General features: G+C 46.0%; 5 protein-coding genes across 5 annotated transcripts; 2 read left to right on the top strand and 3 right to left on the bottom strand.

The window, feature by feature from the left end:
• Nucleotides 1–1844: 1844 nt before the first annotated feature.
• On the bottom strand, nucleotides 1845–2759 carry Aud_002052 (pyridoxamine 5'-phosphate oxidase family protein; the record flags this gene model as incomplete). The annotated part of the gene is made up of 2 exons (XM_043296054.1): nucleotides 1845–2626; nucleotides 2687–2759. The coding sequence occupies 2 exons, from the start codon at nucleotides 2757–2759 to the stop codon at nucleotides 1845–1847; spliced, it is 855 nt and encodes a 284-aa protein (XP_043151989.1).
• A 3302-nt stretch (nucleotides 2760–6061) lies between these two features.
• Nucleotides 6062–8167, bottom strand: Aud_002051 (gamma-glutamyltransferase family protein; the record flags this gene model as incomplete). The annotated part of the gene is made up of 7 exons (XM_043296053.1): nucleotides 6062–6540; nucleotides 6594–6727; nucleotides 6783–6943; nucleotides 6995–7568; nucleotides 7626–7785; nucleotides 7835–7868; nucleotides 7928–8167. The coding sequence occupies 7 exons, from the start codon at nucleotides 8165–8167 to the stop codon at nucleotides 6062–6064; spliced, it is 1782 nt and encodes a 593-aa protein (XP_043151988.1).
• A 4545-nt stretch (nucleotides 8168–12712) lies between these two features.
• Nucleotides 12713–14098, top strand: Aud_002050 (phosphatidylserine decarboxylase family protein; the record flags this gene model as incomplete). Its single annotated transcript, XM_043296052.1, has 1 exon — nucleotides 12713–14098. The coding sequence occupies one exon, from the start codon at nucleotides 12713–12715 to the stop codon at nucleotides 14096–14098; it is 1386 nt and encodes a 461-aa protein (XP_043151987.1).
• Nucleotides 14099–19247: 5149 nt separating this feature from the next.
• On the top strand, nucleotides 19248–20995 carry Aud_002049 (uncharacterized protein; the record flags this gene model as incomplete). Its single annotated transcript, XM_043296051.1, has 5 exons — nucleotides 19248–19282; nucleotides 19356–19390; nucleotides 19448–19521; nucleotides 19599–20734; nucleotides 20818–20995. 5 exons carry the CDS (start codon nucleotides 19248–19250, stop codon nucleotides 20993–20995), a joined length of 1458 nt encoding a protein of 485 aa, XP_043151986.1.
• A 2049-nt stretch (nucleotides 20996–23044) lies between these two features.
• Aud_002048 (phosphatidylserine decarboxylase) lies at nucleotides 23045–24361 on the bottom strand (the record flags this gene model as incomplete). Its single annotated transcript, XM_043296050.1, has 1 exon — nucleotides 23045–24361. One exon carries the CDS (start codon nucleotides 24359–24361, stop codon nucleotides 23045–23047), a length of 1317 nt encoding a protein of 438 aa, XP_043151985.1.
• Between the last annotated feature and the right edge of the window lie 1296 nt (nucleotides 24362–25657).

Below are 25657 nucleotides of genomic sequence, written 5' to 3'. Positions count from 1 at the left end.
TTAGATATATATCAAAATGACTATAATTACCATATATTTCATATTAAAATTATAATTTTATAAAAGCATGTTTAATAGGCCCTTAGTATAGGCCTAAGATAGGAGAAATTGAATTCTAGAAACCATTGAAATTTTTGGTATTGCCTAGGCATACCGCCCACCTAGACAGGCTAGTAACTGCCTATCTAGGCCTAGTAGCGGATTTTGCGGTTAAACTCGCACCGAATCGGAACGGGTCAGGGTTGGTTCCGATTTCTAAAATTTGGACTCGAAATCGCAGCGGTTCGGTTCCAACTAGGGTTGGACTCGCCCGAACTCGGACCGAATGCAACTCTAATCCTTACACCAGCCCAACCCACGAAAATAACAACCCTATATATAGCTATCTTAATAACACTAATAAGAGGAGAAAAGAAGGAGAAGTTCTCTAGTAATCTATAAGTCTACTTATACTACAGAAAATATAATATATTATTATAAGTCTGTAATAATTACTATTAATTATTCACCTATAATAAAGCTAAATAAATACTGTAATCTATAATAGTAATAGAATATATTATCTAAATAATAAGAGGCCCGCTCCCATATTATAATTAACTATAGGAGATAATAATAATCTAAAATAAATAAAGCCTTTTATATTACTAAATTAGGAAGTATTATAGCTTTAAGGGCAAAGCCTATAGAGAAGGGGGGTAATTAGACTGGTTAAACCCAACCCGGGAACCCTAACCCAACCCGGCCTGAACCCGCCATGGGCCGGGTTTGGGTTCAGGTTCTAGGACCCGTGGGTCGGTTGGGTTCTAATTCTTAGAACCTGTTAAGGGTTGGGTTCTAAAAACAGGTTTTAATTATAATACCTAGTAATCAGAATTCACTAACTCAGGTCAGAATTCTATATTAAATGCTATAAATGCCCAATATATATATATATATATATATATTGACTGCTAGTATGGTATCGAAAAATTTAATACATACTAACTAGATTAGGTAGGCGGAGAGTGGATTTTTCGGCAGAATAGAACCCAACGGGTTGACTATCTAGAAGCCGCCGGGTTATGGGCTGGGTTTGGGCCCTAGAAATCTAGAACCCGAACCCGGCGGGTTGGGTTTAAAAAATGGGAGAACCCGGCCCAACCCGCGAAAATAACAACCCTAGGGGTAATTATTAAGGGCTATAGCAAACCATAATGCCACTGTATACACTATGTCACATGATAAACACTATATTTATCTCCGCGGGTTACTAAGTATTCTATAACTCAGTGATTAGTTCTCCTTGCTTAGGCAATATACAGTTATTTGCTCCCTTCACGCTGATCTAACCAGTTGGTATCGGGCCTTAGGAACCGACCTTACACCAGCATGGACAAGCCTTCGTCGATCAACGAGACTGCAATAATGACAATTAGAAACTTTAGTGTAACCGATAATTCATTACCTTAGCTCGTCTTTGCGACGGGTTTTACTGCAAATATAGTGTTGAGTCGACAGTATCAGCTTTTAGTCTCGAATAAATATTTCTACAGAAGTACATGTCACGAATATCTCCTATTCAAGGTGGATGGTCTGTCAACTAGATAGGAGCATCTCGGTGAACTGCCCACATACCTGACGTGGAAGATTACTATCTCCTTTACTAGGTCGAATGAGATTCTTGTACAACAAATTATCCCTGTCAGTTCAACAGGCAGTATGTGCTGAGAATAGATTGGGCTATCCCCTGTACCTCAAGCTTATTCTGACTGTCATAGGTGCATTCAAATCATTGATAAAGTTATAGCGCCATCTCTGACTAGTAGAAGATTGACCCGATCACTAAGATCCACAGGAATTGGCTAGAAGGCATATGGAAAGGAGTCCCTGCCTGCCTGCGCAATGGCATATGCCTTATTCTTCCGGCTTTGCTGCTCAAAAAAGCGTTTCACCCGAAGTGGATATTCCGCCTCTGTATTTCCGTAAAATGGATCACCATATGTCTCCCACACAGGAATAGTGCCTTGCCAATATTCGTCAGGTTTAGACTTTTCCCAGCCTACTTCCCATCTATTAAACCCGTGACGGACGCGGACATGAGATTCATCTTTATTAATATTGACCCGCAGAACAAGGACCATATCAACCTCTCTCTTGATAGGAGATCGAGTGTTCTCCCATTGATCGGGAATAAAACCATTGACAATTTTATTCAGGCCCCAGAGTTTCTCATTGGTTTTTATGTCGTCATCTGTGACCGGCTCATTTGGATCCATACCGGATTTCTCCCAGTCAAGCGCATGAGCAGTTCCATTGATCACAGTCGACCGCCAGGTGAGCCCGTGACCGAAGGTCGAACGGGCACAATAGATACTTTCGGTTTTAGCAGTTGACACCGTGACGGGCAAGCCCTCAGGTTTGCGGAGCGCCGCTTGAAAATCGCATGGAAGCCAGCCTTTCGCATATAGCACCGTTTCTGGGTCTGGTTTTGTAGGGTCTTCGGGTCTCGGTGGTTTGATAGATTCTGCCATTCTCCCTGGCAGATAAATCACGTACGGGTAGGTTTTTCCTTGTTGCTGAAATGTAAATTGCAGAACATGCGATGCGTTGATCAGCTCCACAGCCACCGTCTCATCGTATACATCTGCCAGTAAGGACATTAGAAAAGGATTTAGGACCTAGCGAGTAAGATATGGATGGTTACCCTTATGACGACTCTCTAACTTCTTGCAAGGGGGATCCTCATCATTAGGTCTGAAATCTTTTGCCTCTCCCATCTTGTGTGCGCTTAATGGCAGTTCCGTCGAAATCTTGTGCCTGGGAGAAATTTCTTGGAGAAATACGTACATTTATTTCACTGCTAGGCTAAAGACCTAATGGTCCATTTATATAACTGCAATGGAGAAAGCGGGAAAGGTGAAAAGCCCTTCACCGTAGTCTACGGCGCCGATGCAACTCCTGGATGCAACTCCCGGTACCAGACCGATGGACTTGTCTAATATCGTTTCCGTCTGAACCCCTTCCAGAAGTCAATGGTGGTAGCAGGCTTCGGAACTTTCCATAATGAATGACGATAACTACCAAGACTGCGACCGTGGTATTGAGTCAGGGTGCTTCCTCGGGCTCCACCAACAGCTGGGACCGGAAATTTATATCCTGAAAAAGCCAACTGTCTAACGCTAGCCAAGTCTACAGCGGGCACATCAAAAGTTTGAATCCAGTGTATTTACCGCTAGCCTTGATCGGGACTCCCTACTATAGTGCCGCAGATTTGAATCTTCACGTACCTCACTAAATTAATTAATATCATGGCGCCTTGCGAAGAATTCTCGCTGTAGACGTGATCATGCATATATGGGCTTTATACTATTAAATACTCTCATTCTAGGATTCATAGAAAACATCCCGATATCCCTCAGGACTATCATGACTACTGGTCGCAAGAATCTATCCGGATTCCTAATCAGGCTAGCGGTAAATACTCTGCATTCAAACTTTTGATGTGCCACTGTAAACCTGATCATTGATCTGCGTAGCATCAATGGTCCAGAGACCGGGGCATGCTTGTGCTACGTTGTTGGAGGGTTACTGCATGAGGTAACAGCCGTTGTCGTGATGTCCATGGCCTCAGAATGTCCGCCAAGTCACCAAGTGTCTGCTGAATACGTATCCACTTAGCAACTTCTTTAAATTCAGATAGTCTAGACAGTGAGATTGGACAGTGTGATACACTCTACTACTCCTTTTCAAAACATCTGAGATCCAGGTCTAGATTTTGAGGCCATCGCGTTAGACATTCAAAGCGTCGAGTTCCATGGTGGCTGGGTGCTGCTCTGGCTGAAAAGTTCGAGGACAATCAATCCTCCGTCATTAGTATAGGCAACACTAGGTTGACCATGCTCGCGATCGGCACCTTGGTTGGACGGTGAACTTCTGAGTCAGACTTGGTCCGCTTCTCTACCATTTGACGCGCATTTCCGGGACATCAAGAGAGTGTAAGAGGGGAACTGAAAGCCAGCAACTTGCTCAAGAAGCTATACAGAGAGGATGGGTTCTAGGGACCGGTTCCTAAAAGTTGTGCCCCACCCTGATGTAGTAATTGCCATTAAATTGGTCATATTGGGACTGCCCTAGTAGATAATACAATTCTTTTGTATATATGTAAAAATGGCTTTATTTTAATTGTGCAGTATTAAGATGTCTTTAGGTTTTCAACGATGGCCAAAATCATTGCTGGGGTGGCTCGCTCAGTGTCCGACTACGTTATGCGAACTGTTGTCTCGCCATGAGCTGGTCGGAAAAGTGATGTAAGGATCTACTTAGCAGGGTAGATAACCTGTTGACTAGGTAAGGATCAGTAATGATTTTGAGAAGGAAAGCAATAGTATATTCAGTTGATCCCCTTAATCCAAGACTAATCCTTATCTTCCTTAAGACAGACAAGGAGAAGGCGCTCCCATATACCTTTATTAATGGTTTAATGGTGCTTTGCCCAGGAAGTGTAGATGTAGGTAGGTAATATTATATATAGATGTAATATAAGGTGATGATATAACCTTCTCTATATCTACTCTGTTATAATTTATATCCCCTTCTACTGTGATTACTGTCCTTAGTTATGTAGTATAGCTTTAATATTTCTGAAATAGGAAATGACTATATATTTAAGAAGGTAATAAATAAAGGGTTTAGACTTATAACTATAATCTAACTATAGTATAAATAGTATATCTTTATTTTAGTGTTCTTTGTTTGTATATTATAAGGTGGTTATTATTAGGGTAATATTATTATAAGTAACTATACAACAGCTTATTAAGGGCTGTGAGATAGCCATGCACAGTATAGCCCTACTAGTAAAGGAGAATCATAATCTATATATAGCTAATAAGAAAGAGAAGCAGAAAATGAGGTAATCTAGATGCTAGATAGCTCCTAATGAAGGACTCTGCGTGCAGGAAGCTAGGGATCTTATCTAGGCAAGAACTGAGCAAGATATTGAGGTTAAAGGGCCATCCACACCTTTACATTTAGAACCCCTAAAAAGCACACCACTAAGGTGTACTAAATACTTCATTGTAGGGTATACTAAAACTAGATGCCCTACACGCCATACTAGCTAGATCAAATAAAAATATATTGTTTTGGTTGATTTGGATGGCTTCAAACATTCAAATGCATCAAAATCGGATGGGGGGTGTCCCGCTCGGGTGTCCCACTCGCCCGGGAAATACGTTATATAAGATTAGTAATCACAATTAAATTTTAATAGCTAACTATAGAAAATATGCCAATAGCTGACTAGAGAGATTTAATAACTTAAAATTATAGTTAAGAAAGCTTAAGAACTGCTAGCTAAGTGATTAACAGGCATCACAGGTGACCCAGACGGTTGAAAGGTAACAGCTGCCATTGTTGAATACTTGTAATAAAAGACATGATATTGGTGATACATGGCCGGCCGTGTTGGGTGTGGCGCATGCTAGGGTGATGGGAACATTACGCCCTGAAGGATTGGAGCACCAGAAGAGTACAGTGTATACTACTCCACTCTTATATGCCAGAATGCTCGTGTTTGTAGGTATAATGTGAGAAAGGATGGCAACAAGCAGGAGGAAAAATGCTATGACAAAAAGCGGTGCCCCTAACCACAATGGGTTCTTTATAAGAGGCTTAACCCTACACGAAGTGGAACGATCAACTTGTCAGAAAGCTATAGTCCCAAAACGCGCCCATCATCGCCGCAATCATCAAGCAAGGCCCACTACACTCACACGGATCCCTACGAAAATAGCAATGACTGGATCCCGACTGCTAGCCTATCAACCCGCCCCCGCACGAACATTGCGTCACTACACCTAGCAAGACAGCCTTATACGGACAATAACGTAACGAGTTGACTCCTATTATGAATATTCAACAAACTAAAATAACCTTTATCCACTTGCAGCCTTCCAGATGAAGTGACAGAACTTTTGCAATGTCGTACATACCTTCGCGGGATTCGAAAAGGAAAAGCAGAATATAGGGGAAGAAAGGGGATAAGAGAGAAGAATGACAGGAGAATATTCTAAGCGCTTCACCAGATAGCATATCCAGAGTCATGCTGTCTTGGTTCTCCACCGGCATCAAATTTTCCATTATGCCATCGAAGCGCCTGTGCAGTGCTTTGGCCGGGGGTAACCCAAGTCACATTATGTCCCAACGACGCCATGAACCCGACTATAGAACCGTTATATGGCCTAACAATATATTTATCATCTTCATCCTTAGCCCCCGCTTCGAAGTAGCTGCTGCATGGAAAAAGCTGGTTGTGTAGACGTGGCTGTGCCAACGCTTCTTGTGCTGTCAATTTCTCATCAATCGCATGTATGGTGTTTTGAACAGTCGCCGTAGTAATGCGACTGCCCCCGGCAGAGCCGGTCAGAAACGTAAAGTTATCTGGACCGGTCACAATCAGTGGAGACATGGACGACTGCGGGCGTTTGTGTGCGAGGATGTAGTTCTGCGGTGACGGGGGAATCCCAAACTCGTTATCAAACCCGGAAATGGAGAAATCTAACCGTAGTCAATTATAAGATGACCCATAGAATTGTATTTGTATTCTATACCATTCATTCCATTGTTCATGATAATCCCCGTCTCAGGGACCATCACTCGGCTTCCAAAGTAGAGGTTGACTGAGGTAATCAGAGAGATTGCTAGTCCCGAATCATCTGCTGCAACTAGGTGCGAGGTTCCACCGCTACGCCCTATTAGCACGCCTTCATTGAAAGGGACGGAATCAGAGTGATAAATACCCCGTCGGAATTGAACTAGCAAAGGAAGTGTACCAGGACGCATCATGAGTTGTGTCGTCCGAAATTTTACCGCGTATCGTGTCCACTGTCGACTGTTCTAACATCTTCTGCTGATATTCTTTAATATGGGCATCAAAATCTGGATCTCCCAGATATTGTCTCTAGTTCGAGTCAGCTTCTGTCCAAGGAGTTTACCGAATTGAAACGCAGACCATGCCATATCCAAATTTCATCGCCTCCACCATTAGGTGTGTGTTGAGATACTGATCTGCGGAATCCGCAAAGTTGTACTTCTCTAGAACCTTTAAGATATTAAGCGCAACTGCACCACTAGCGGGGGCGCCTGTGCTGACAAGGGTGTGGTTCCTGTAGGTGGTTTTCAGCGGCTCACGATGCTCAATATGATAGTTCTTCAGATCGTCCACAGTCATGATACCCCCTGCAGCCTGGACGGCTCGGACGGTGTCATTAGCAATGACACCACTGTAAAAGGGCTCTACACTGTTGGCGTGAGCAATCTCTCTCAATGTTTTAGCATACTTTCCCCTTTTAATCTTGCCTCCTTGATCGACTCGTTTACCATCCGGTGCAAAAACCTCCTTCCAGGGCCCCTTCGTTAAGAATTCCCCATCAGCTTCCGCAAGATCCATGTAATGCAACAGGTCCTTGGTAACCGGGACTCCCTTTTCAGCTGCCTCAATTGCCGGTGATGCAACAGTATGCCAGTCAAGGCGCCCATGGGTGCGCAGGAGGTATTCCAACCCTCGAAGCTCCCCGGGCACGCCACTGAGAGGTTAGCATTCAAGATTATTACGTTTCGCCCACGTGTCTGCATATATTTACCTGGCTAAGCCACCAAATATGGATGCTTTTCTGTCATGGCTGAACATATTGTTGTAGGCCGCGGCAGGGGCTGTTTCTCGAAAATCGATGGATTCGTATTCGCCATTTGTGTTGCGAATCACCATGAACCCTCCCCCACCAATCCCGCTGTGATACATGCCTACACTATGTATCAGATGGATATTGCCCTGTCAATTCAGGTTACTTACTGACGACTCCGACGCAGAGGACCGTGGCAACCATCTGTGGGAAAAGAACATCAGGACTCAAATAAAATACCTCGAAAAAGATGTCATACGTACAACATCAGCAGCCGTGCCTTTATCTCCATTTTTATTAGTCTTCGTCAACATTTCGATCCCTCTCTCGCTACAATACTTGCTTTCGCTGGCCACGGCGCCGTGGGGTTCCTTATCGAGATCATTCTTCAGAAGTATTTGTGGATCAAGTGGAATATCAAATGAAGGTGGGTATGCTCCAGTGACTCGGAAGCATACCAGAACCAGTACCAGCAGCTTGACGATGGATGCTTTGGCGTACATTTGGGAGCAATTCTTTTCCAAAGGATGTCTTTCTCTTACTTGTAAAAGAGTATTAGCCGATGTTGGCCGAGGTCAACGACCTGGAGGGCCTCTTAAGTATTTCTGAGAGTTGCACCTGGTTCAATGATGAATTAGCTGGATGCAGTAGGCAATAGCTCCATGAGATGACGTGAGTCCGGATACCTCCGGTCAACCTAGACAGAGTCGCAAGCGTCATACTTGCTTCAAAGACATCATGAGTTACCTAGGAGGAGGTGCTATCCTAGCGAGACCGTCACGGCCGTAGTCAACGTCGGTGACGAAAGTACCAAACGTAGCAGTAGACTGTGAAGGGACGAAGTGGAGTAAGGTGGTATCTAGACCCCTTTGGCATCAGCCTGGATTTCCGCATGTGTAGGGTTCTGTCAGATGCATTTGGCAGTTGGACGTGAACTCCTTTTTCAATGGTGGCCTGCGTTTACTAGTATAGTCTCCATGAGTGCGACAATGGCCGGACAAGCCTAACTCAAGCCCAAATAGTTACGACACGGGAGAAAAACGCCAAACCATACATGAACACAGGCCAAATGAAGAAGAAAGGGGCCTATTATTCTAACGGAGTAAGGACGCCCAATAGTGGAAGGCGTACGCAAGCGGCTCTGGCCTTCTATCTTCGACCATTGAATACATAACAGCGGGTATCATCACCGCGAGGGATGAGCATACATCATATCGTTGATTTCCCCATGAGCATGCGCTATTTCTTTGAGCGAACTTGTCCAGTTCGAGAATTAGTGGGGTGTAGAGGTGAGGGACTGCTGAGGAGGATATGTGATGGGCAACCTCCAAGGTGTCGTCAGACGTTCAGAGTTCATTGGCCACATTGGATTTTCTCAGCATTAGATTTCCCAAGCAATGTACTGTAACAATCCTGGACTATTCCAAGTCCACAGCAGTATTCTCCACAGGCAGGGCTCCTTCGTCCCTCATTTCGAGCGCAACTCGACCAACTTCACTCCACAGTCGGAGTAGATTACCCCCAATAACTTTACTGACATCCTCGTCGCTGATGCCCCTTTTCAGTAGCTCCCTAATCAAGTTTAGGAACTTGGACACATCCTTCCAGCCCACAGCATAGAACGTCGACCCCGTCAAAATCACTCCCTAATCCGACATGGCCGTATTCAACCAGATTGCCAATATACTCGATGTGGTCTGCAACGCGCGGGTAGCATGTTCATCATCGCGATCGGGCATACCGTCGGGCCTATTAGAATTCGTACAGGAGACAAAACATGAGTAGAAGTTGACCATCACCAAGGAGTTTCTTTTCCCGACCAGCTGCAGCACGTCATCTGGCACATTACGTGGGTGGTGACAGAGTGCGTATGCGGAACTGTGGCTGGAAATAACCGGTGCTCGACTGCCACTCCAGTCGTCCTTGCCACCGCCCAGTACGTCTCTCATCGTATCTGCACTGACATGTGCAAGATCGACAATCATCCCGAGTCGGTTCATCTCCCAAACAAGGCTCTTGTGCTTCACTAACTCCATGCCAGAAAGGACGAGATTTAATCAGGCTACCGTCTGGGAGCTCAGCTTGTGCTGCATCTACATAGAGATTATGGCAATCATGGGTGAGGATGGCGTAGGACACACCAAGCTGGTAGAACTCACGCAGTTGGACAAATGAGTTCCCGATTGAGTGGAGGCCCTCAATCCCCAGTGGAGAGATAATCCTTCCGTCTTTGCAGGCTTCGAGAGCGGTGCTACTATTTGGTGGCGTTGAGAAAACATGGGGATATGCTTGCTGAAGACGTTTCATGACGTCTACCTGCTCCTTTGTTTGACGCACCCCTCACGCGTAATGTTAGTTGCGATCTGTTAAACTTCCCAGGGTATTTCCGTACGTAATGCATAATTGGCGTTGGAGAAATCCATCCAGTCTGCGGGACACTTGACGTGCACGCTCCAGAATGTGCCACCAACACGGCCCTTAGCAAGTCGTGGTAGGTCGACATGACCGGGGAAGCCACCATGGATGAAGGGCTTAGTGAAGGCCTCTTGATAAATCTGGTTATGGTAACTCACGAATCAGCCCAGCAAGGTCATCATAGCCATCTGTTCGGATTTAGTACCACAAAAAGTAGCTGATGTACCTCTGTCGAGCTTACCGAACAATGGACTTTCCGACAGGATCCTGTCTACTCTCTCTTCCATAGTTAAGACTGCGGCAGGTCCCGGTATGCCTGAGCACAGAGTGCCTGACCATAGGCTTTTGGATACCGTAATGAGAACGCTTCCCATGATAATAAACACCAGAAATGCTTTTATTTTCTGGCGAATGGAGAATGCACTTGAGTTGGCCGTCGTACCATGGCACGATCCTCGGTTCGGGGATGACGATCGAACAGTACCATCTTTACACACATATAACCTTGTTTAATGCAGATAAATGTTGGGGTCAGAACGAATGAGCGTTCCTAAGACCACATACCATGGAAGTAGAATATGGTACTACGCACAACGCGATCGGAAACTTATAGTTATTTTGTTATTTGGAATGATCCAGCTAGGTAGATGGCTTCTATGGCACCTTAGAAATGCAGGCAAATTGACGTTATAGATGTACTGGCCTAGGATATTCCTGACAACATCCCTCCTTGAATGACTTACTCCCTTGCTTGCCTCCAAAATTCCTCTATGTTTCTTAGCTGCAGAGCGCTCAAAAGGGACCTATGTCTACAGAGCCACAATTTGTGGCAGCCGCGATCCGGAAAGAGCCTACCAATGGGCAACGCGTCGCGGTTACACTGGCATACTTACGCGGCGCAGTTGTTTGCAAGGATTTATTGTGCTGTCAGTGAAGTCGAATTCCCGATTCCACTGAGTTTAAAACTAATCTAGACTTGGCTTGGTCACTGTATGCCACGCCACATCGTTTGAACTTAACAGAGGTTATGCAACGGTAATGTGTGTCAGTGGGAGTTATGCCACCATTACCACTTTCAGTATGAAGGACGCATCCCCTCTAGACTCCGAGAGCCGAACCAGGGAAACGGAGAATACGTATTGATTAGACAATAGAACTGGGCCTATAATTCGGTATGCAGCTTTGTAGCACATGCCAAATTCTCTCAGCTACAGTTAACTAGCTCATCCTAGCTTAGCTCATTAAGATGTAAATGTAAAGTTAAACACCGCAACGGACGCTGGAGCCTGAGACATAGGTTCTCTTTTTCCAGTAATAGTAACATAATTGTTTAGTCTATATCCAGCATACTGTTTCTCGAACGAACGTTGAGCGCGTCGGCAAATGAAAAGTTGGTCGATATTTCCTTCTCGTAACGCCCCCCTAACGCCAAGCTATCATCTTCTAACCCTAACACAGTTTGAATTAAGATATCTAAATAGTCTGATACCCAGCCATTCGTTGGAGCAACTTCCTGTTTATTTCAACAGTCCACGACTCACTGCAGCGGAGTAGAGCCTACTGACATGGCCTTGGCATTTAGTTCTAACTTATGCATGCACATCTGTTTCAAGGTGCTGATTGCATCGGTCATTCTTGTACCGGGAATGGCCATATTAGTACTTCCGAAAACAACATGCCCACCTGCACCCTTGTTCTTTCTTTCCTCATTTTGGGCCTACCGAACCTTAATTGAAGAAAGTTCATGTGCATTGCCGCTCTGGGCATCCCTTGTAAGATCCGGAGTATGAGAAACCGTGCTGCCGGAAAGCTTCTATTCCGCAGACTTTTCTCTGAGTCTCGAAGCGTACGGTCAAGCCGCTGAGGATTCTGAGATGCCTGAAAGGCAGACGAACGATTTATGTACACTAGTGATGTGGGAATAGCCTCCCGAAAGCCAATGCAGATAACCTTTCGAGACTTTTTACAGCCGCTGGAGTATAGGATATCCTCTATATCAATTGCGGTCGTCCCAAACTGCGAACATTGCCCGAGTTTACTTTACTCTCACTTGAGTGGCTCCAATATACCAGCATCCCGTGGTTGCATGTTTATGGGCCGCTCGGCTTTACGATGAATGAGGTTACTTCGTATCTTCTATTATGCCTTCAATCATTGTGACTACACTTTCGTGACGTCAGTTAGCTGGAGGTCTTGGCTTTGTACTGGAGATCGGATGCCAGGAATGTATATCATGCATGTATTTTAGGATAATGAACTTGAAGCACCAAAATTTAAGGTTATACTAGAAAATGTTACTTTCATCCGGCCGGATTCAGGTCCGGAAATAATAAGCATGAGTACGCAGTTTTACAAGCGTGCACTGTGAGCTCATAAGCTCACTACCGTTCTCTGGATGGTTGTCCCATCATCCAGTCGCTCGCTGAAAACAGCCCCTTGCCACCACATTAGCAAATGATGATGAAATCATCTCTACTGGCATATTTCGTGTACTCGAACGTAGACCACATAAAGGTCAAAGACAGCAAGTTGGCCAGGACGTTTATACTCAGACTCTAAGCTTAACGTAGATCCTGCCATCCTGCCATCCTGCCATCCTGCCATCCTGCCTGTGACGGAATCTCCCTCTATTCATGGCCTCCACCGCAGTGCAGCTGCCCCTCCGTGACCCATGGTCCTCCAAGGACTTCGGAGCCATTTATCAATGGCGTGCCAACGCCATCAAAGAGGCCGCCGTCCGTCCCGTATCCTCTCTGGACCCAACTGTGGAAAGATTCCTCAATTTGCTGGACAACAAAAGCTTAGGCCTGGGGGACCTGGCCAATAAAATGCTCAGCGAAATTCCCCCAACCCCAACATACGATTATGATCCGAGCGGGAAATTTGGCCGCATGACCGATTATAAACATATGGTGCAATGCATCAATCGGATTTTGTACACAGCGCCGCGCTGGGACCACGACGAGTACAAAGTTGGCCTGATTGGGGTCCCATTCAATGCACTCTTCAACTGGCCAATGGCAACTGAAAGCGGATTTCAGTTCTTCAAAGACAGCAAGGTCAATGGCTGTCTCAGAAACATTCTCACGGCCCATGGTGACTATCTTAAAAGCCCAAAGTCACAGTCAGCTCTTCTGTCCTGGTTTGAGGAGGAGCCTCTCAAGCTCATGACAGAAAAAGCCTCTCCATATTGGCCCGACGGCAGAAATAAAAAGTTCGAGGAGATTTATGTTTGTAATCCTGCTGATAAAACAGGCTGCTGGGGCTTTAACTCTTGGGATGACTTCTTTATACGGGAATTTTGTAAAGGCGTTAGGCCAGTCGCCCGCCCAGACTCAAACCATGATCCGGATGAGTCCAGCAAGGCTGTCATCACGAATGCCTGCGAATCGGTCGTCTACCGGTGCCAAAAGGACGTGCAGAAAAGAGATAAGTTCTGGCTCAAAGGACAGCCATACTCGCTAGTCGATATGTTGAACTTTGATGAGAACGTTGACGCGTTTGTCGGTGGAACAGTCTACCAAGCATGGCTTGCGGCTGAATGTTACCACCGTTGGCACTCACCGGTCACTGGTACCGTGAAGAAAATCGTCCCTGTGCCGGGAACCTACTTTTCGGGGTTACGAGAGTACGGTTTCCCTGAGGTATCTGGCAACCGAAATATTCCCGATCCATCAGGCCCAAACCTCTCCCAGAGGTACATCACCGCCGTCGCTACCCGGACAATCATTTTTATTGAGGCTGATAACCCGACCATCGGACTCATGTGCTTCATTGCGGTAGGGATGGATGAGATCTCGAGTTGCGAGGTCACAGTAAATGAGGGCGACCAAGTCATGAAGGGAGATCAACTGGGTACGTTCCATCTGGGAGGATCAACCCATTGCTTGATTTTTCGGCCAGGGGTGCATCTGGACTGGGCGAGGGACGCGCAGCCCCCATACAGCGACACCGAATTCGATAAGCATACCATCATTCCAGTGAATTCGTGGCTAGCGTACGCGCATAGAACTCGATAAGTTCCAAGCGACCTGAACCCCACATTGCAGGTCAAAAGCGCCAGGTAGAATTACACTTATTGAAAGAAGCATCCGGTAAGTAGTAGGAATTCGTCTCATTATTATTGTGCATCATTCATTCATTTGCCTCGAAGTTCTTTTTTATGTATACAATGAAGGAGTATAATAGCACCAAACATTAGGAATGCGTTGAGACAAGATCTGGCGCACTTTCCCCAAGTGGCAGAAAGTATGTCGGTCACGCATGCTCCACGTACTTATGCATGTAGAAGGTATGCGGGAGGGGAAGGTCGTCCCAAATGGTCAAGCGGGCTATCGAAACCTATTGCCCTGCCTAGGATATAAGAAGCTTGTAGAGTTCCGCAGTACACAAGAGTGCACAAGAATGACCTGTAGGATACAGACTACATTTGCCTACTACAGCTCACAATATTCGAAATATGAAAAACTCCGGACCGATCTTCGGGGTGACTGACTCCCCTTGCGCTCACAGAGGAGTCAAAGTACCCTCCTTGATTCGCTGCTGCTTAATTATCATATGTCTGCTGCTCGTTGGCGTCAGTTTGTTCTCTCTCCCCATTCCCCTAAGCTTTGTTGCTGCGAGGCAGACCGGGCTCCAGAATGATGGCCAGGATTATGCTCCCCTTCAGATTGAAAAGCGAAAGGTGCCACTGGAAGTACACATCGAAAGCCGTTGCCCTGACGCCAGAGATTGTTTACAAAAGTTGGTTGTGCCTGCATACTGGCAGGTGAAAGACGAAGCGTTCTTGAAGATAAGTTACGTGGGCGAGTACGTCGAACACTATATTCTCGATAAATGTTAGCTCTAATGCCCTTTGTGTATCCAGGATATGGGAACAACCAAAAAAGGACGTGACCTGTCAACATGGGTGGAACGAGTGTGATGGCAATAGGATGCTTGTGTGTGCAGGAAGATATGCAAAGTCCCCTTCGCACACTCTGGGCTTCACCAACTGCGTCTTATCCGATTATGAACGTGTTCCCCAACCAGATCTCATTGAAGAATGCGCATTAGAGCATGATATCAACTATAGCGAGATTGAGAATTGTGCAAGCGCACAGGAAGGTCGGGATCTGCTGATTGAGAGTGTCCAGCGTAGTGTTGATGCGAAGTCCAATTTCAGCTGCACCGTCCGTGTGGATAATAAGGAATGGTGTGTTCGAGATGACTATATGTGGAAATGTGATAGACACCATTATACGGTCCAAGGGTTGGTCGATGAAATCAGGAAACTATCAGGGAGACAGCAGAAGCCATGACCTTCCTTAGTCGCATCCTGGGAGCTGGACACTGCTAGCCTACAATCTATCAGTTCTCATCAGAGGTTCCTAGGAACCTCCGCGATTTGTCTTCCAGTTCTCAAAGTAAATCCTACCTGTTATCAAGATTTTTCACCGTGTGATGTGGTTTGATGTGGTCCATTTCGCTTCAGATCGCCGCGACCTCCGTATTGGGTTTGCGGCTTGTTCAATCAGCGCAGATGCACTAAGGTTGAACACACTTTGGAAGCACTCCAACCTAGCTGGTTGTGGATTGGGTTTGGACGGATCCGCAAGGGGTTCAATCCAACCCATGCGGATTATGGGTTGATACATGACCTATCTAACCCACCTTATATCCATAGGGATTGGATTATGATAGTATCTAGTCAGGTGACCTCTAGTATTCAGATTACTACCTATTTTCTAGTATTCTAGCCACACCCCTATGATATCTATAAATTTTATTTAATACTATAATAATCTACTATATAAGTATTATATATTACCAATTATGTAAGGTAAAACAGCCTTATATAGGGGAGTAGTGGTACTCCATATGGCTAAGATGAAAGTGGTGCGGAGATATATATCTTGCCACCACTATACTAATCACCACCATCTAAAATATAAAATCAACCATAGCTCTAGTTTTTCTTAGTAAACCTGATATTCTATTGTTAAATTGATAGATATAATCATTCCCTATCTATATATATAAAAATATATCCGTATATAGGCTAAATTAGGTTAGATAAGCTTATCGGTTCTATAAGCTTTTAGGTCGAGTGGACCTAATGGGTTATCCATATCCATGCGGGTTGGATCAGGGTCACGCCCCCATCCAACCTAAAGTGCGGATTGGGCGGGTTGGATGTGGATTGCGGATTGGGTCAGCTAGTCTACTCCACCTGGTATAGCCTTTCGGTTCAACCCTCAGGATATCCCGAGCGCGGTTCCGATACTTGGCCATGTCTAAAATAGATGTCATGGGAACGTAATGAATGATACATTCCACTTTTCATAATTGGGCTCATCGAGCGTTCTCACATTTCCAGTGGTGCAGCTAGTCCCCTCCCCGTTGGCCATGTAACATAAGCTTTCCAAGAACCACATTCTCTGGGTGCTACTAGACGGAGTAAACATCGGTCGGGTCCACACCGGTTAGGATCGACCCGGCGGCCCAAGGAATCATCGCGACCCAGGCTGGTTGAGTCGATGCATCCGGAGAGATATCGAAACAATTTACGAGTGGTGATGTTCTCATCGGCAGTCAGAAAGTGGATGACATCTGATACATTTGCTTAGCTGTCTACGTGGTTTACAGAGTATACGCCGCCAGTACTCTGGTCTAGTTGCTAAACCTTGTTTCCGTTGTTAAGGGCAGCGCGGGCATTCCAGCAGGACAAATCGTCTCTAGAATGGACTGTATACTAATACGCTCCCAGCGAAGACGGAATAGTCTACACGACCGGTCTGGCTACACCTTAAACATCACCTGATTAATTATCGTCACTTTTCCACGACGACTAACAGAAGCGTCATGCCCCTTTACTGACAATCATTTTCCAGTTCCTTGCTCCAATGGATAGTGGCTGACTCACAAGTTTGTTGCCCTCGCGTTCCGGGTTCAGTTTTTGGGACCACCAGCATTGGTGGCGAGCTGAGACCCTTTGAGCGGCGCAGGATGCCGTAGTGTAACCTCTAACATGTAAGATGGTATAGGCATTTTGAGTCATGGATGTGGCCCCTGCGACCAAGAGTTTGAACATTGAGTCTTACATTACTCTGGTTCCCTTCTGGTTCCCTACTTTTCGCATCCATGCATAACTGGCAGCAGCTTGAGCCGGAGATACCAGATAGATCGAGCCTGGAAGTCCTAACCTGATTTAAGGTCTGTATCTAATTCATTTCATACTGCACGAAAATGGACTAACTTTATTATTGGATACTCTATTCCATTGAAAACCTAGTCCTATTTATGTGTTAGCTTGAGTGGTGAAAGTGAATAATCATCTCATCGGAGCATTATAGATAATCAAGACCAGATTCTGGACCTCGAGATTTGTCTTTGAGCATTCCAGCGATACATTAGCCTTGTGGATACTCCCCTATGTGATGGCGACCGACCCTATCAAACTGTAACTCTTAGTCAAAACAGCTATATAGAATACCAATTGCTGTGCGCCCATATTACGAAGCTCTAATGTCTACTTATCCGACTCTTGAATCACAACACCGAATCCTAAGTACCCGCAAATGGCTGTTACGCAAATAATAGTTTGTCGAGATAGGTGGCCAAATGATAACGCAGTCATATTGGCACTGACGTGGAGGAAAACCCTCCACCACCATGATTGAGAGGTTGGAGCTGAACCTACCGGTTGACATTAATAACTATCCAGGTTTCGGAACAGCCGAGTGCTGATGGCCTGTGTCAACAATGCTGAGCAGTATGCTCTGCTTGTTTGGCGCACTGACGAGTCTACGGTCAAGTGCGCAGCGGAATCCTTATAGAAAAGTAAGAAAAGGAAAGCCAAACAATATTGAAAGAGACAACGTTCGAACTAACTGTTTGATGCTACTAAAGATCCGCGCGTTTACCTCGACAGAAAAAGGACTATGATGCTGATAGCTATTTCAAACTGCGATGGCCGTAGCCGATAAGCCACAATACTGAGGACGGAATGTTAACACAACGAAATCTGCATGCAGCATTCGCCCAGACCTTTTACATGCGTCAGGTGTATTGATTTGATAACATTGAACAAACCCAACCTAATCAATGACACTTATCTTTTATTTAGACCGGTGCAGTTTGATGACAGCAATGCCCAAAAATGTCAATCTGTCATAGGCTCGTATAAAGGGCTGCAAACGGACATCTACATAGTTATTGTACGTCGTGGATAACGTCATGGCGAGGCCTTTCAAAACTACAGGAAAGGCTTCCCTTCATGATGCCAGATGAAGAAGGGTACTTGGTGCCGATCCTCAGTCAGGTCCAGTGTAATCGTACCAGTTCTGATGAAAGCGTCCACTGTATGGATGAGATTAAGTCACTTCGCAAGGTGACCCCGTTTTGCTTTGGCGCGCCGCGCTATTACCTTTGTTCCTCACCAAACTCTTATCCAGACTTTCTCTCAACCTTCTCCACCATCTCCCCAATCGGTGCTCGAAGCCACTTCAAGTTTTTGGTGGTATTTCGTCCTTTCGATAGTACTATCCCGCTCCTTTCTCAATCCTTTCTCCCGTTAGGTTTCGTCCATCTGCATCGTTCGAGCAAGGAAAAAGGACCTTTAATGAAGCAAACATGTGTACCAATGCACCTCAATAGGAGCTGTGAATATGAAAACGCCCAGACAAGCGATAATAAGCACGACCCATTCAGTCCTCCTGAACAGAGTCCCCTGGACATGGGTAATCTCCATGCTGTTCTGCCAACATTCAAGCCTGCGACATGATCATGCGCTATTACCTAAGAGACATATTATTTTCTGGTTGTAAGACGGAGTACTCCGGAGAAAGAAGTTTTTCATTCCAAGGGGTCTCGAGCCATACTATGATTCTAGATTGGTCGATTCGCGATGATTCTGATGCCACATATTCAACCATGACCTCAATCTACGTAACAAGGTTGCGGCACATACAAACCGATCCTTCCCCGGCTGAATCGCATGCGGTGGTTTGGTGCAGACGACAGAGATGCAACTCAGACAAGAAACACATCAGCATATTTATTCCTCCATGAATCGCCTTGTGTATCTCCTCGTAGAAAATACCATTACTCATTTTTGCTGACTTTGACCTACACGGAAACTATTCTCTACAAGCGAGGGCCATTTTCATTTCCGTTTTGCACCCAGCCATGCCGTCCGATATGTTGGATCAGGTCTTTACAAAGTATGTAAAGACAAGCTCAAAGATTGCCGTCTATAGAGGTTGTCGGGAGCTGACTATCTTGTGCTGTTTATAGGATCGACCAGCTATCCCAACACTTCATCACTGACAGTAGGTTCTTCTGCGCATGCAAAAAGCTATAAGGCAATCCTAACAATCGTGGATTAGGGCTCGCAAAGGCGGTGGAAATTCAATCAGTGTCTTCTGATCTGACTATTGAAGGACGACAAAAGGTGGATCAGGTACGAATGTTTCGCCCTCTGAGAACCGTTGTTCGTGTTGTTGCAGTTCACTAACTCCCGTCCGTTACCACCCCTAGATGACAGCTTTTCTGGAAACACAACTCAAAGGTTTAGGAGCGACTGTTAAAAGGTATCCACTTGGGAACCAACAGGATACACATCCGGTTCTCAAACTACCCGATGTCATTATCGCCAAGTACCCGGCGACGCCTGACCCCAACAAGAGAACCATTCTTATCTATGGCCATTATGATGTTCAACCCGAGGGTAAGGGGTGGACGCATCCCGCCTGGAGACTCACAGAGGTGAATGGGAAGCTGTATGGGCGTGGTTCAACTGATGACAAAGGACCCATGCTCGCCTGGCTAAATGCTCTTGAGGCCTATCAGGAAGCAGAAGTAGATGTTCCAGTCAATCTCCTGTTCTGCTTTGAGGGAATGGAAGAGACTGGCTCAGTTGGATTCTCGAAATTTGCGCAGAAAAACAAGGAGTTGTTCAGCAAGGTCGAGGCAGCTTGCATCTCCGACAACTACTGGCTTACTAGCAGAAAGCCATGTCTGACTTATGGCCTTCGAGGTATCAACTATTTCACCATCACTATTGCCCAGAAGCCCCTGCCGGGGCGTACGCCTGTACCTCTCCATAGTGGTATATACGGAGGGACCGTCCACGAGCCCATGACCGAACTCGTGATCATGCTGTCCAAATTAGCCGACTCGAAGGGCAACATCCTGGTCTCTGGAATAAACGGCCTCGTCGATAATGTTACATCAGAGGAGATCGCCCAATACCAGAAAATTGATTTCAGTATGGAAGAATTTAATAAAACCATAGGCAGCGATGCAGCAATCTACACCACCGCCCAGGATACTCTCACGCACCGGTGGAGATACCCCTCCATTACGATCCACGGCATCAATGGCGCGGATCCCAGCGAAAAGCAGACGACAGCCATCTACCCCACGGTGACTGGGAAGTTCTCCGTCCGAACGGTGCCGACCATGGAAGACAAAGCGGTCAAAGCCTTGGTGGAGCACTACCTGGACCAGGAGTTTAAGAAGCTAGGTAGTAAGAATACGTGTAAAGTGGAACAGCTCGGTGATCCAGCACCATACTGGGTTGGAAATACCAAGGACTCCAATTTCGCGGCGGGAAGCGCGGCGACAAAAAGAGTATATAACACTGAGCCAGATCTAACTCGCGAAGGTGGAAGGTTGGTTCTTGTTTCCCTTCTTTTTCTGCTTTCCCTCTCTGTTTACATCCAATTCGATAGCACTAATGGCTACTGTATAATAGTATCGGTGTGACACTGGATATACAGAATGCCTTGGGGCCGGAAAAAAGTATCATGTTGCTTCCGGTGGGCAGGTCCGACGACGGTGCTCATGGTCCAGATGAGAAACTAGACAGGGAGAATTATATCAAGGGAAGCAAATTGCTAGGTGCTTACTGGTGGTATTTCGCCAATCACTAAGTTCATGGTTCCCGTTGAGCGGGGTTTTCTTTCCTGACGGGCTATCTTTTTCGGTATCATTGTCTTATATCTTTTTTTATTGTGCTTTGCCCTCTTTACTTGAGTTAGCTCACCCAGGTACCCCTACCTTGAATGGTGAAATATCCCATTGAGGATGGTTGATTCAGGTCATATCTGATGTTGAGTTACCACGAACTTAAAAGTGATTTGTTGAAAGAACTGGGATTCAATTGCAGCACTCTCCGATCTTTTAGAAGGTCATTAACAATATGGCGATATTTGCTACATGAACCAGTCGGTCATTACAACTTTTAGATATATGTTGTCGGGGAAAAGGCTTAGAATATCAGGCTACTCCAGAGTAGCGATCCTTGGCAACCGATCCGATAGTAAAGCATACCTTCCCCTGATACCTAACACTCTTATTCGGCGAATTTCTTCTGAAAATCTCCTGAGGGGCAGTATGCAATGTAATGTAATAATTAGACTACTCTCAAGACCTGATGTATGCTGCAACATCACGAGTTATAAGGACTAGTTTTAGGATAGAAAGTAACGCCATCACAAGCATGGGTCAAAAGAATTAAAAGATTACCTCTTTTAGCTATCTGCAGTAAGCTCTTGGCTCCTCCTGTTCTGCTCTCAAACAGACTTAGCGAAGAACTCCGGACCGCCTCTGACTCTGTTCTGCTCGCTGAGATGGAAACATGGAATGCCTGCCCAGGCAGGATCCGCCTCATCCAAATACGTATTGTAGACCCTCTCTGTAACTTCCCTCGGGATTGACTTTAACGACGGGGGTATAAGTCACATTGACTAGTAGATCGCGACGTTGTTTACGGATCGGCCGGGGACAAGGGCGGCGTCAGAATATTGCTTTCATTTCGTCCCGGTATTTAACGGCCACGGTTGTCAGATGGGCGGCCTGCATTAAGAAGAGGGTTCGCAAGTTATACGCGGAGCGAAATAAAGAGGCCAAGGACATGACTAGCGATCTTGCTAGCGGCAATGGTGAAAGGTAGCCCGCGGTCAACCTTCTGCTAGCCCGGTGTTTGGATGATATTCGATCGGCCCTTGAATTCCCTGAGCATGTCTAACGCAGCTGTAAGCAGCGTTGTGCCAACAGACCGCTTGCACATGGCTATAGTAATGACAGAAAATCTATTGCTGGTTAGTCTGATATAAGATGGCGTCGGAACCTCCCGTGCATTGTTCTTGTTTCTCTAATTGTTCATCTGTACTGTTGCACTCTGGACTGTACCGTGGTCCCGTAAAGTTTCAATTAACAGTCGGGCCTTTCATCTGGCAGGCAAGACCGACGATATGTGACAGAAACTAGCGGGTAACATTAGATGATGAAGTGGGAAATTATAGTAGGCTGAGTAAGTTCTTCTGCTTCCAGTTGCTTGTGGATGTGACACATCACACCCTAAGGGGTGCCTACAAATAAGTCCAAGCCAGTAAACGTAGCCATATACAACTAGTTATGGAGAGGTTGCTGCACTCAGCGCGAACACATGTGGCTCATTGCTTTCCATGGGCCCACGCCCGTAGATGCCGCGTCAATAGGAGTGGGCATTTGAGAAATCCACTGCGTCGCAGTATGATGCAATTGCCGTAAGGCTCATCCTAGTTCAATAGCCGTATTTGAGTAGGTTATATTTGGAGTGAGTTTAGAGCGAGCGTAAGCTTTGTAAAAGGCTTGCTTGGGATTGGTATCTTCCGCATTGGTAATCTATCATTCTAAACTATACCGCCACAAGACATAGTGTAAAGTAGTATGTAGGACGGAAGACCAGGGTATTATTTGCATCTTGAAGATAGATTGCCACAGTGCCCTTGGTCCTCGCCAAGGGGCGAGAAAAGCAACCGCATTGTCAAAGTTGCAAGCGAAAACCGCAAGGGGAATATGCATGCCGGAAAAGAGTTTTTGATTACAGCTACGTAATAGGACTATAGATTATAGCATAGATAATGAATACCATATTTCAGACATTGCCACAGATGCCCTCCTCCCTGACCGTTCCTACCGATTGTCCTTAAAAAGGTTTATCTGGAAGCTAAACCAAACCGGGACCCGAAGCTCTTTGGTTCGTCTTGTTTCCGTTCGTAATAAGCCCTGCACAACTTTTCACCGTAAAAGAAATGCTCGCGAGAAGCTGGGTCAGAATCTGGGAAGCCCGAGACCCTTGCCTTCTGCTCGAACATGATGATGCAGTCCGAGCCGCCGAATGCGAAGTGCGAGATTTCATCGCCTTTCTTAATCTTTTTGCCCTTCAAGTCACATCTCACATTCACGGAAGAAACCATGGCCATACCAATGGGTAAGACAGCAACTCTGCCCAAGTTTTCATTGTTGATAATCACCACTCCCCGCGTCTGAAGGAACTGATAGCCGGGAGTGTCTGGGGCGTCAAGGGTCTGGACGCCAGAGGGATTCTGTGACTTATCTCCAATCTGGCGGGAGAGCTCCAGATAGTTGTGGCCAACCTGCTCGTCCGACTTTACCAGGACCTCAAGATAGGCGGCGCCTTTAATAACGCCAATTTCTTCCACAGTCCCTGAGACTGGTGCATGCTGGCGATGGTAGTCAAACGAATTCAAGAAGACGTGAGTCCAGAGTCCGTCTTTAAAAAGGCTTCCATAGGTTTGGGATTCATCTCCAGGCACTTTCTTGTCACCATATTCACCAAGAAGATCTTTTACTCTCCAAGGAACATTCTTCAGAATCACCTCGTCTTTCACCATCCTGTACTCTTCCTTTTTCAGGACCACCTCAGACTCGTCGCTTATGGCATATGCTCCGGCGAACGTGGAGTCTGCAGGGAAGACCACGATACGATCATCGTCTTGGCCGTCGATTTCACGTGGCTTGTCAAGCTTGCGATAAAAGAACTTATTGAACGATGTCCAGTTGTCAGAGTCCCCTTCGGACTCGAAAACACGAAAGAGTGGAGAGTTTCGAAACGTAGTGATTGTAGCCTCGTTGATCGAGGAAGGCTGGTCCATGCTAGAGCCGATCTCCTGGGCGAATCGGACCACCCACTCTGATAGGGGTTTCGGTTTTTTGTTGATGCTTAGTGGGTGGATGCGGGTCTGACGGCCGCCCATTGGCTCCTGGGAAAGGACAAAGTAGAAGACACAAAGGATGTAGTAGATGTCCCGGCCTTTGGTTGACTCTGTAGGAACCCAGCCACGGACCAGCCAGTCGGCGTAATCAAGGAAGCCTTTGGCTGAGATGATTCCGTACTTGTCCAGCTCGGGGATATCCCATTTACGAGCGTTTTTGACCGCCTGGTCGAGATCATCTACTTCCCAGAGCAGCTCGTCGCGGAGCTCCTGGACAATCTTGCTGTATCTTGGCATGGTACTTTGCTGCTTTGGTATGATAGAGGAAAAATGGCAAGTTGATCAGTGAAGAATGTGAAAGTTCGTTAAGACAGGAGCGGGTGTTAGACATTCCTCTTATACGCTCTCTCCTTCATGACACAGTTGCAGAAATTCCGGAAGTCATGACATACAAGATTCGATAGATAAAGGCAGTCGACCAGTTCTGTGGGGCAGATTAACGCTACAAGTCGTGATATTCACGCTGGGAGATGGCCCAGGCCGTTGAATGAGCTGAGAGTGCAGATCTGCAAACATCACAGCGTGAATTCCTTACGCATGGAAGAGGTAAGTGTGATGTGTCATCGTTAATACTGACTTTCTCCAGTGTAACCATATAGCCTTTTTCTTCCCCTAATATTCTTGTTCATGATGAAGCATTCTCTACTTCCGTTTCCTGCTAACTGTCCACACAGAATGCAACACTTGTGGCTCCCATAATTTGTCATTGGGTTCGGTAAATCTACGCACCACTACATAGTTAGGGCTGCGTAGGACTGGCGCCAGTCGTATGTTACATTCTAAGGGCCCAGGAACAGCACGACACAGTTTATTCGCGAGTAATAGCCTTGAACTTCACTCGAGCATCGTTTGCGTGTTCTAGTTGTGAGTTGTGTGTGGTGGGGTACCTGGCATTGGTGGCATTGTTACAGTAGCTCAGCTTCTTGCTCCATAATCGTGAACCCAAGGCCAACTTGGCTGTCCGGATCTCCTCGGCAGAGCACACGTGGGGCCGACAGTAGTGAGTTAGAAAACGCTGGCTGCGCTGATTTAATCTGGAACTATTGTAGGCAATATGCAAGATGTGGCATCGGCTTGAGAATCTAGTGGAACGAATCTGACGATATGTGGGTACTCCTGGAGCTAGGAGAAAAACGCGCGACAGCACCGGGAACCTGGGTCTCAACTTCGTGCAAAGTCCATCACTGTTTGTCCAATCGGTCTAATCTGTTAGACAATGTAATGCGTTATTGCTCTCATTCATTGCTACGTCGGACCTTCTTCCCATGGAATTAGTATCATCCATTGCCTTCCCGGTCAAATGTATCACGCTTCGTATGCAATATTCTGACGGGACCTCCTTTAACATTAAGCCAGTAACACTATACCAGAAGAGCGGATTCATTGTCCCGGAGCCAGCTAACGAGGGCTTCTCAGGGTTTATACACGCTGATATGCTTGATATAGCACCACAGCAGCATAAGAGCAATCACAGTCCTCTTGGAAAAGAGATCTGGAATATATGCTCATTACTAGATAACAGAAGCAACCCAT

The sequence above is a fragment of the Aspergillus udagawae genome, assembly GCF_001078395.1.
Source record: "Aspergillus udagawae IFM 46973 DNA, scaffold_10, whole genome shotgun sequence".
In the NCBI taxonomy this organism is placed as follows: Eukaryota; Fungi; Ascomycota; class Eurotiomycetes; order Eurotiales; family Aspergillaceae; genus Aspergillus; species Aspergillus udagawae.
The sequence above is the reverse complement of the archived record's forward strand: the minus strand, read 5'-3'. Positions and strand labels throughout refer to the sequence as shown.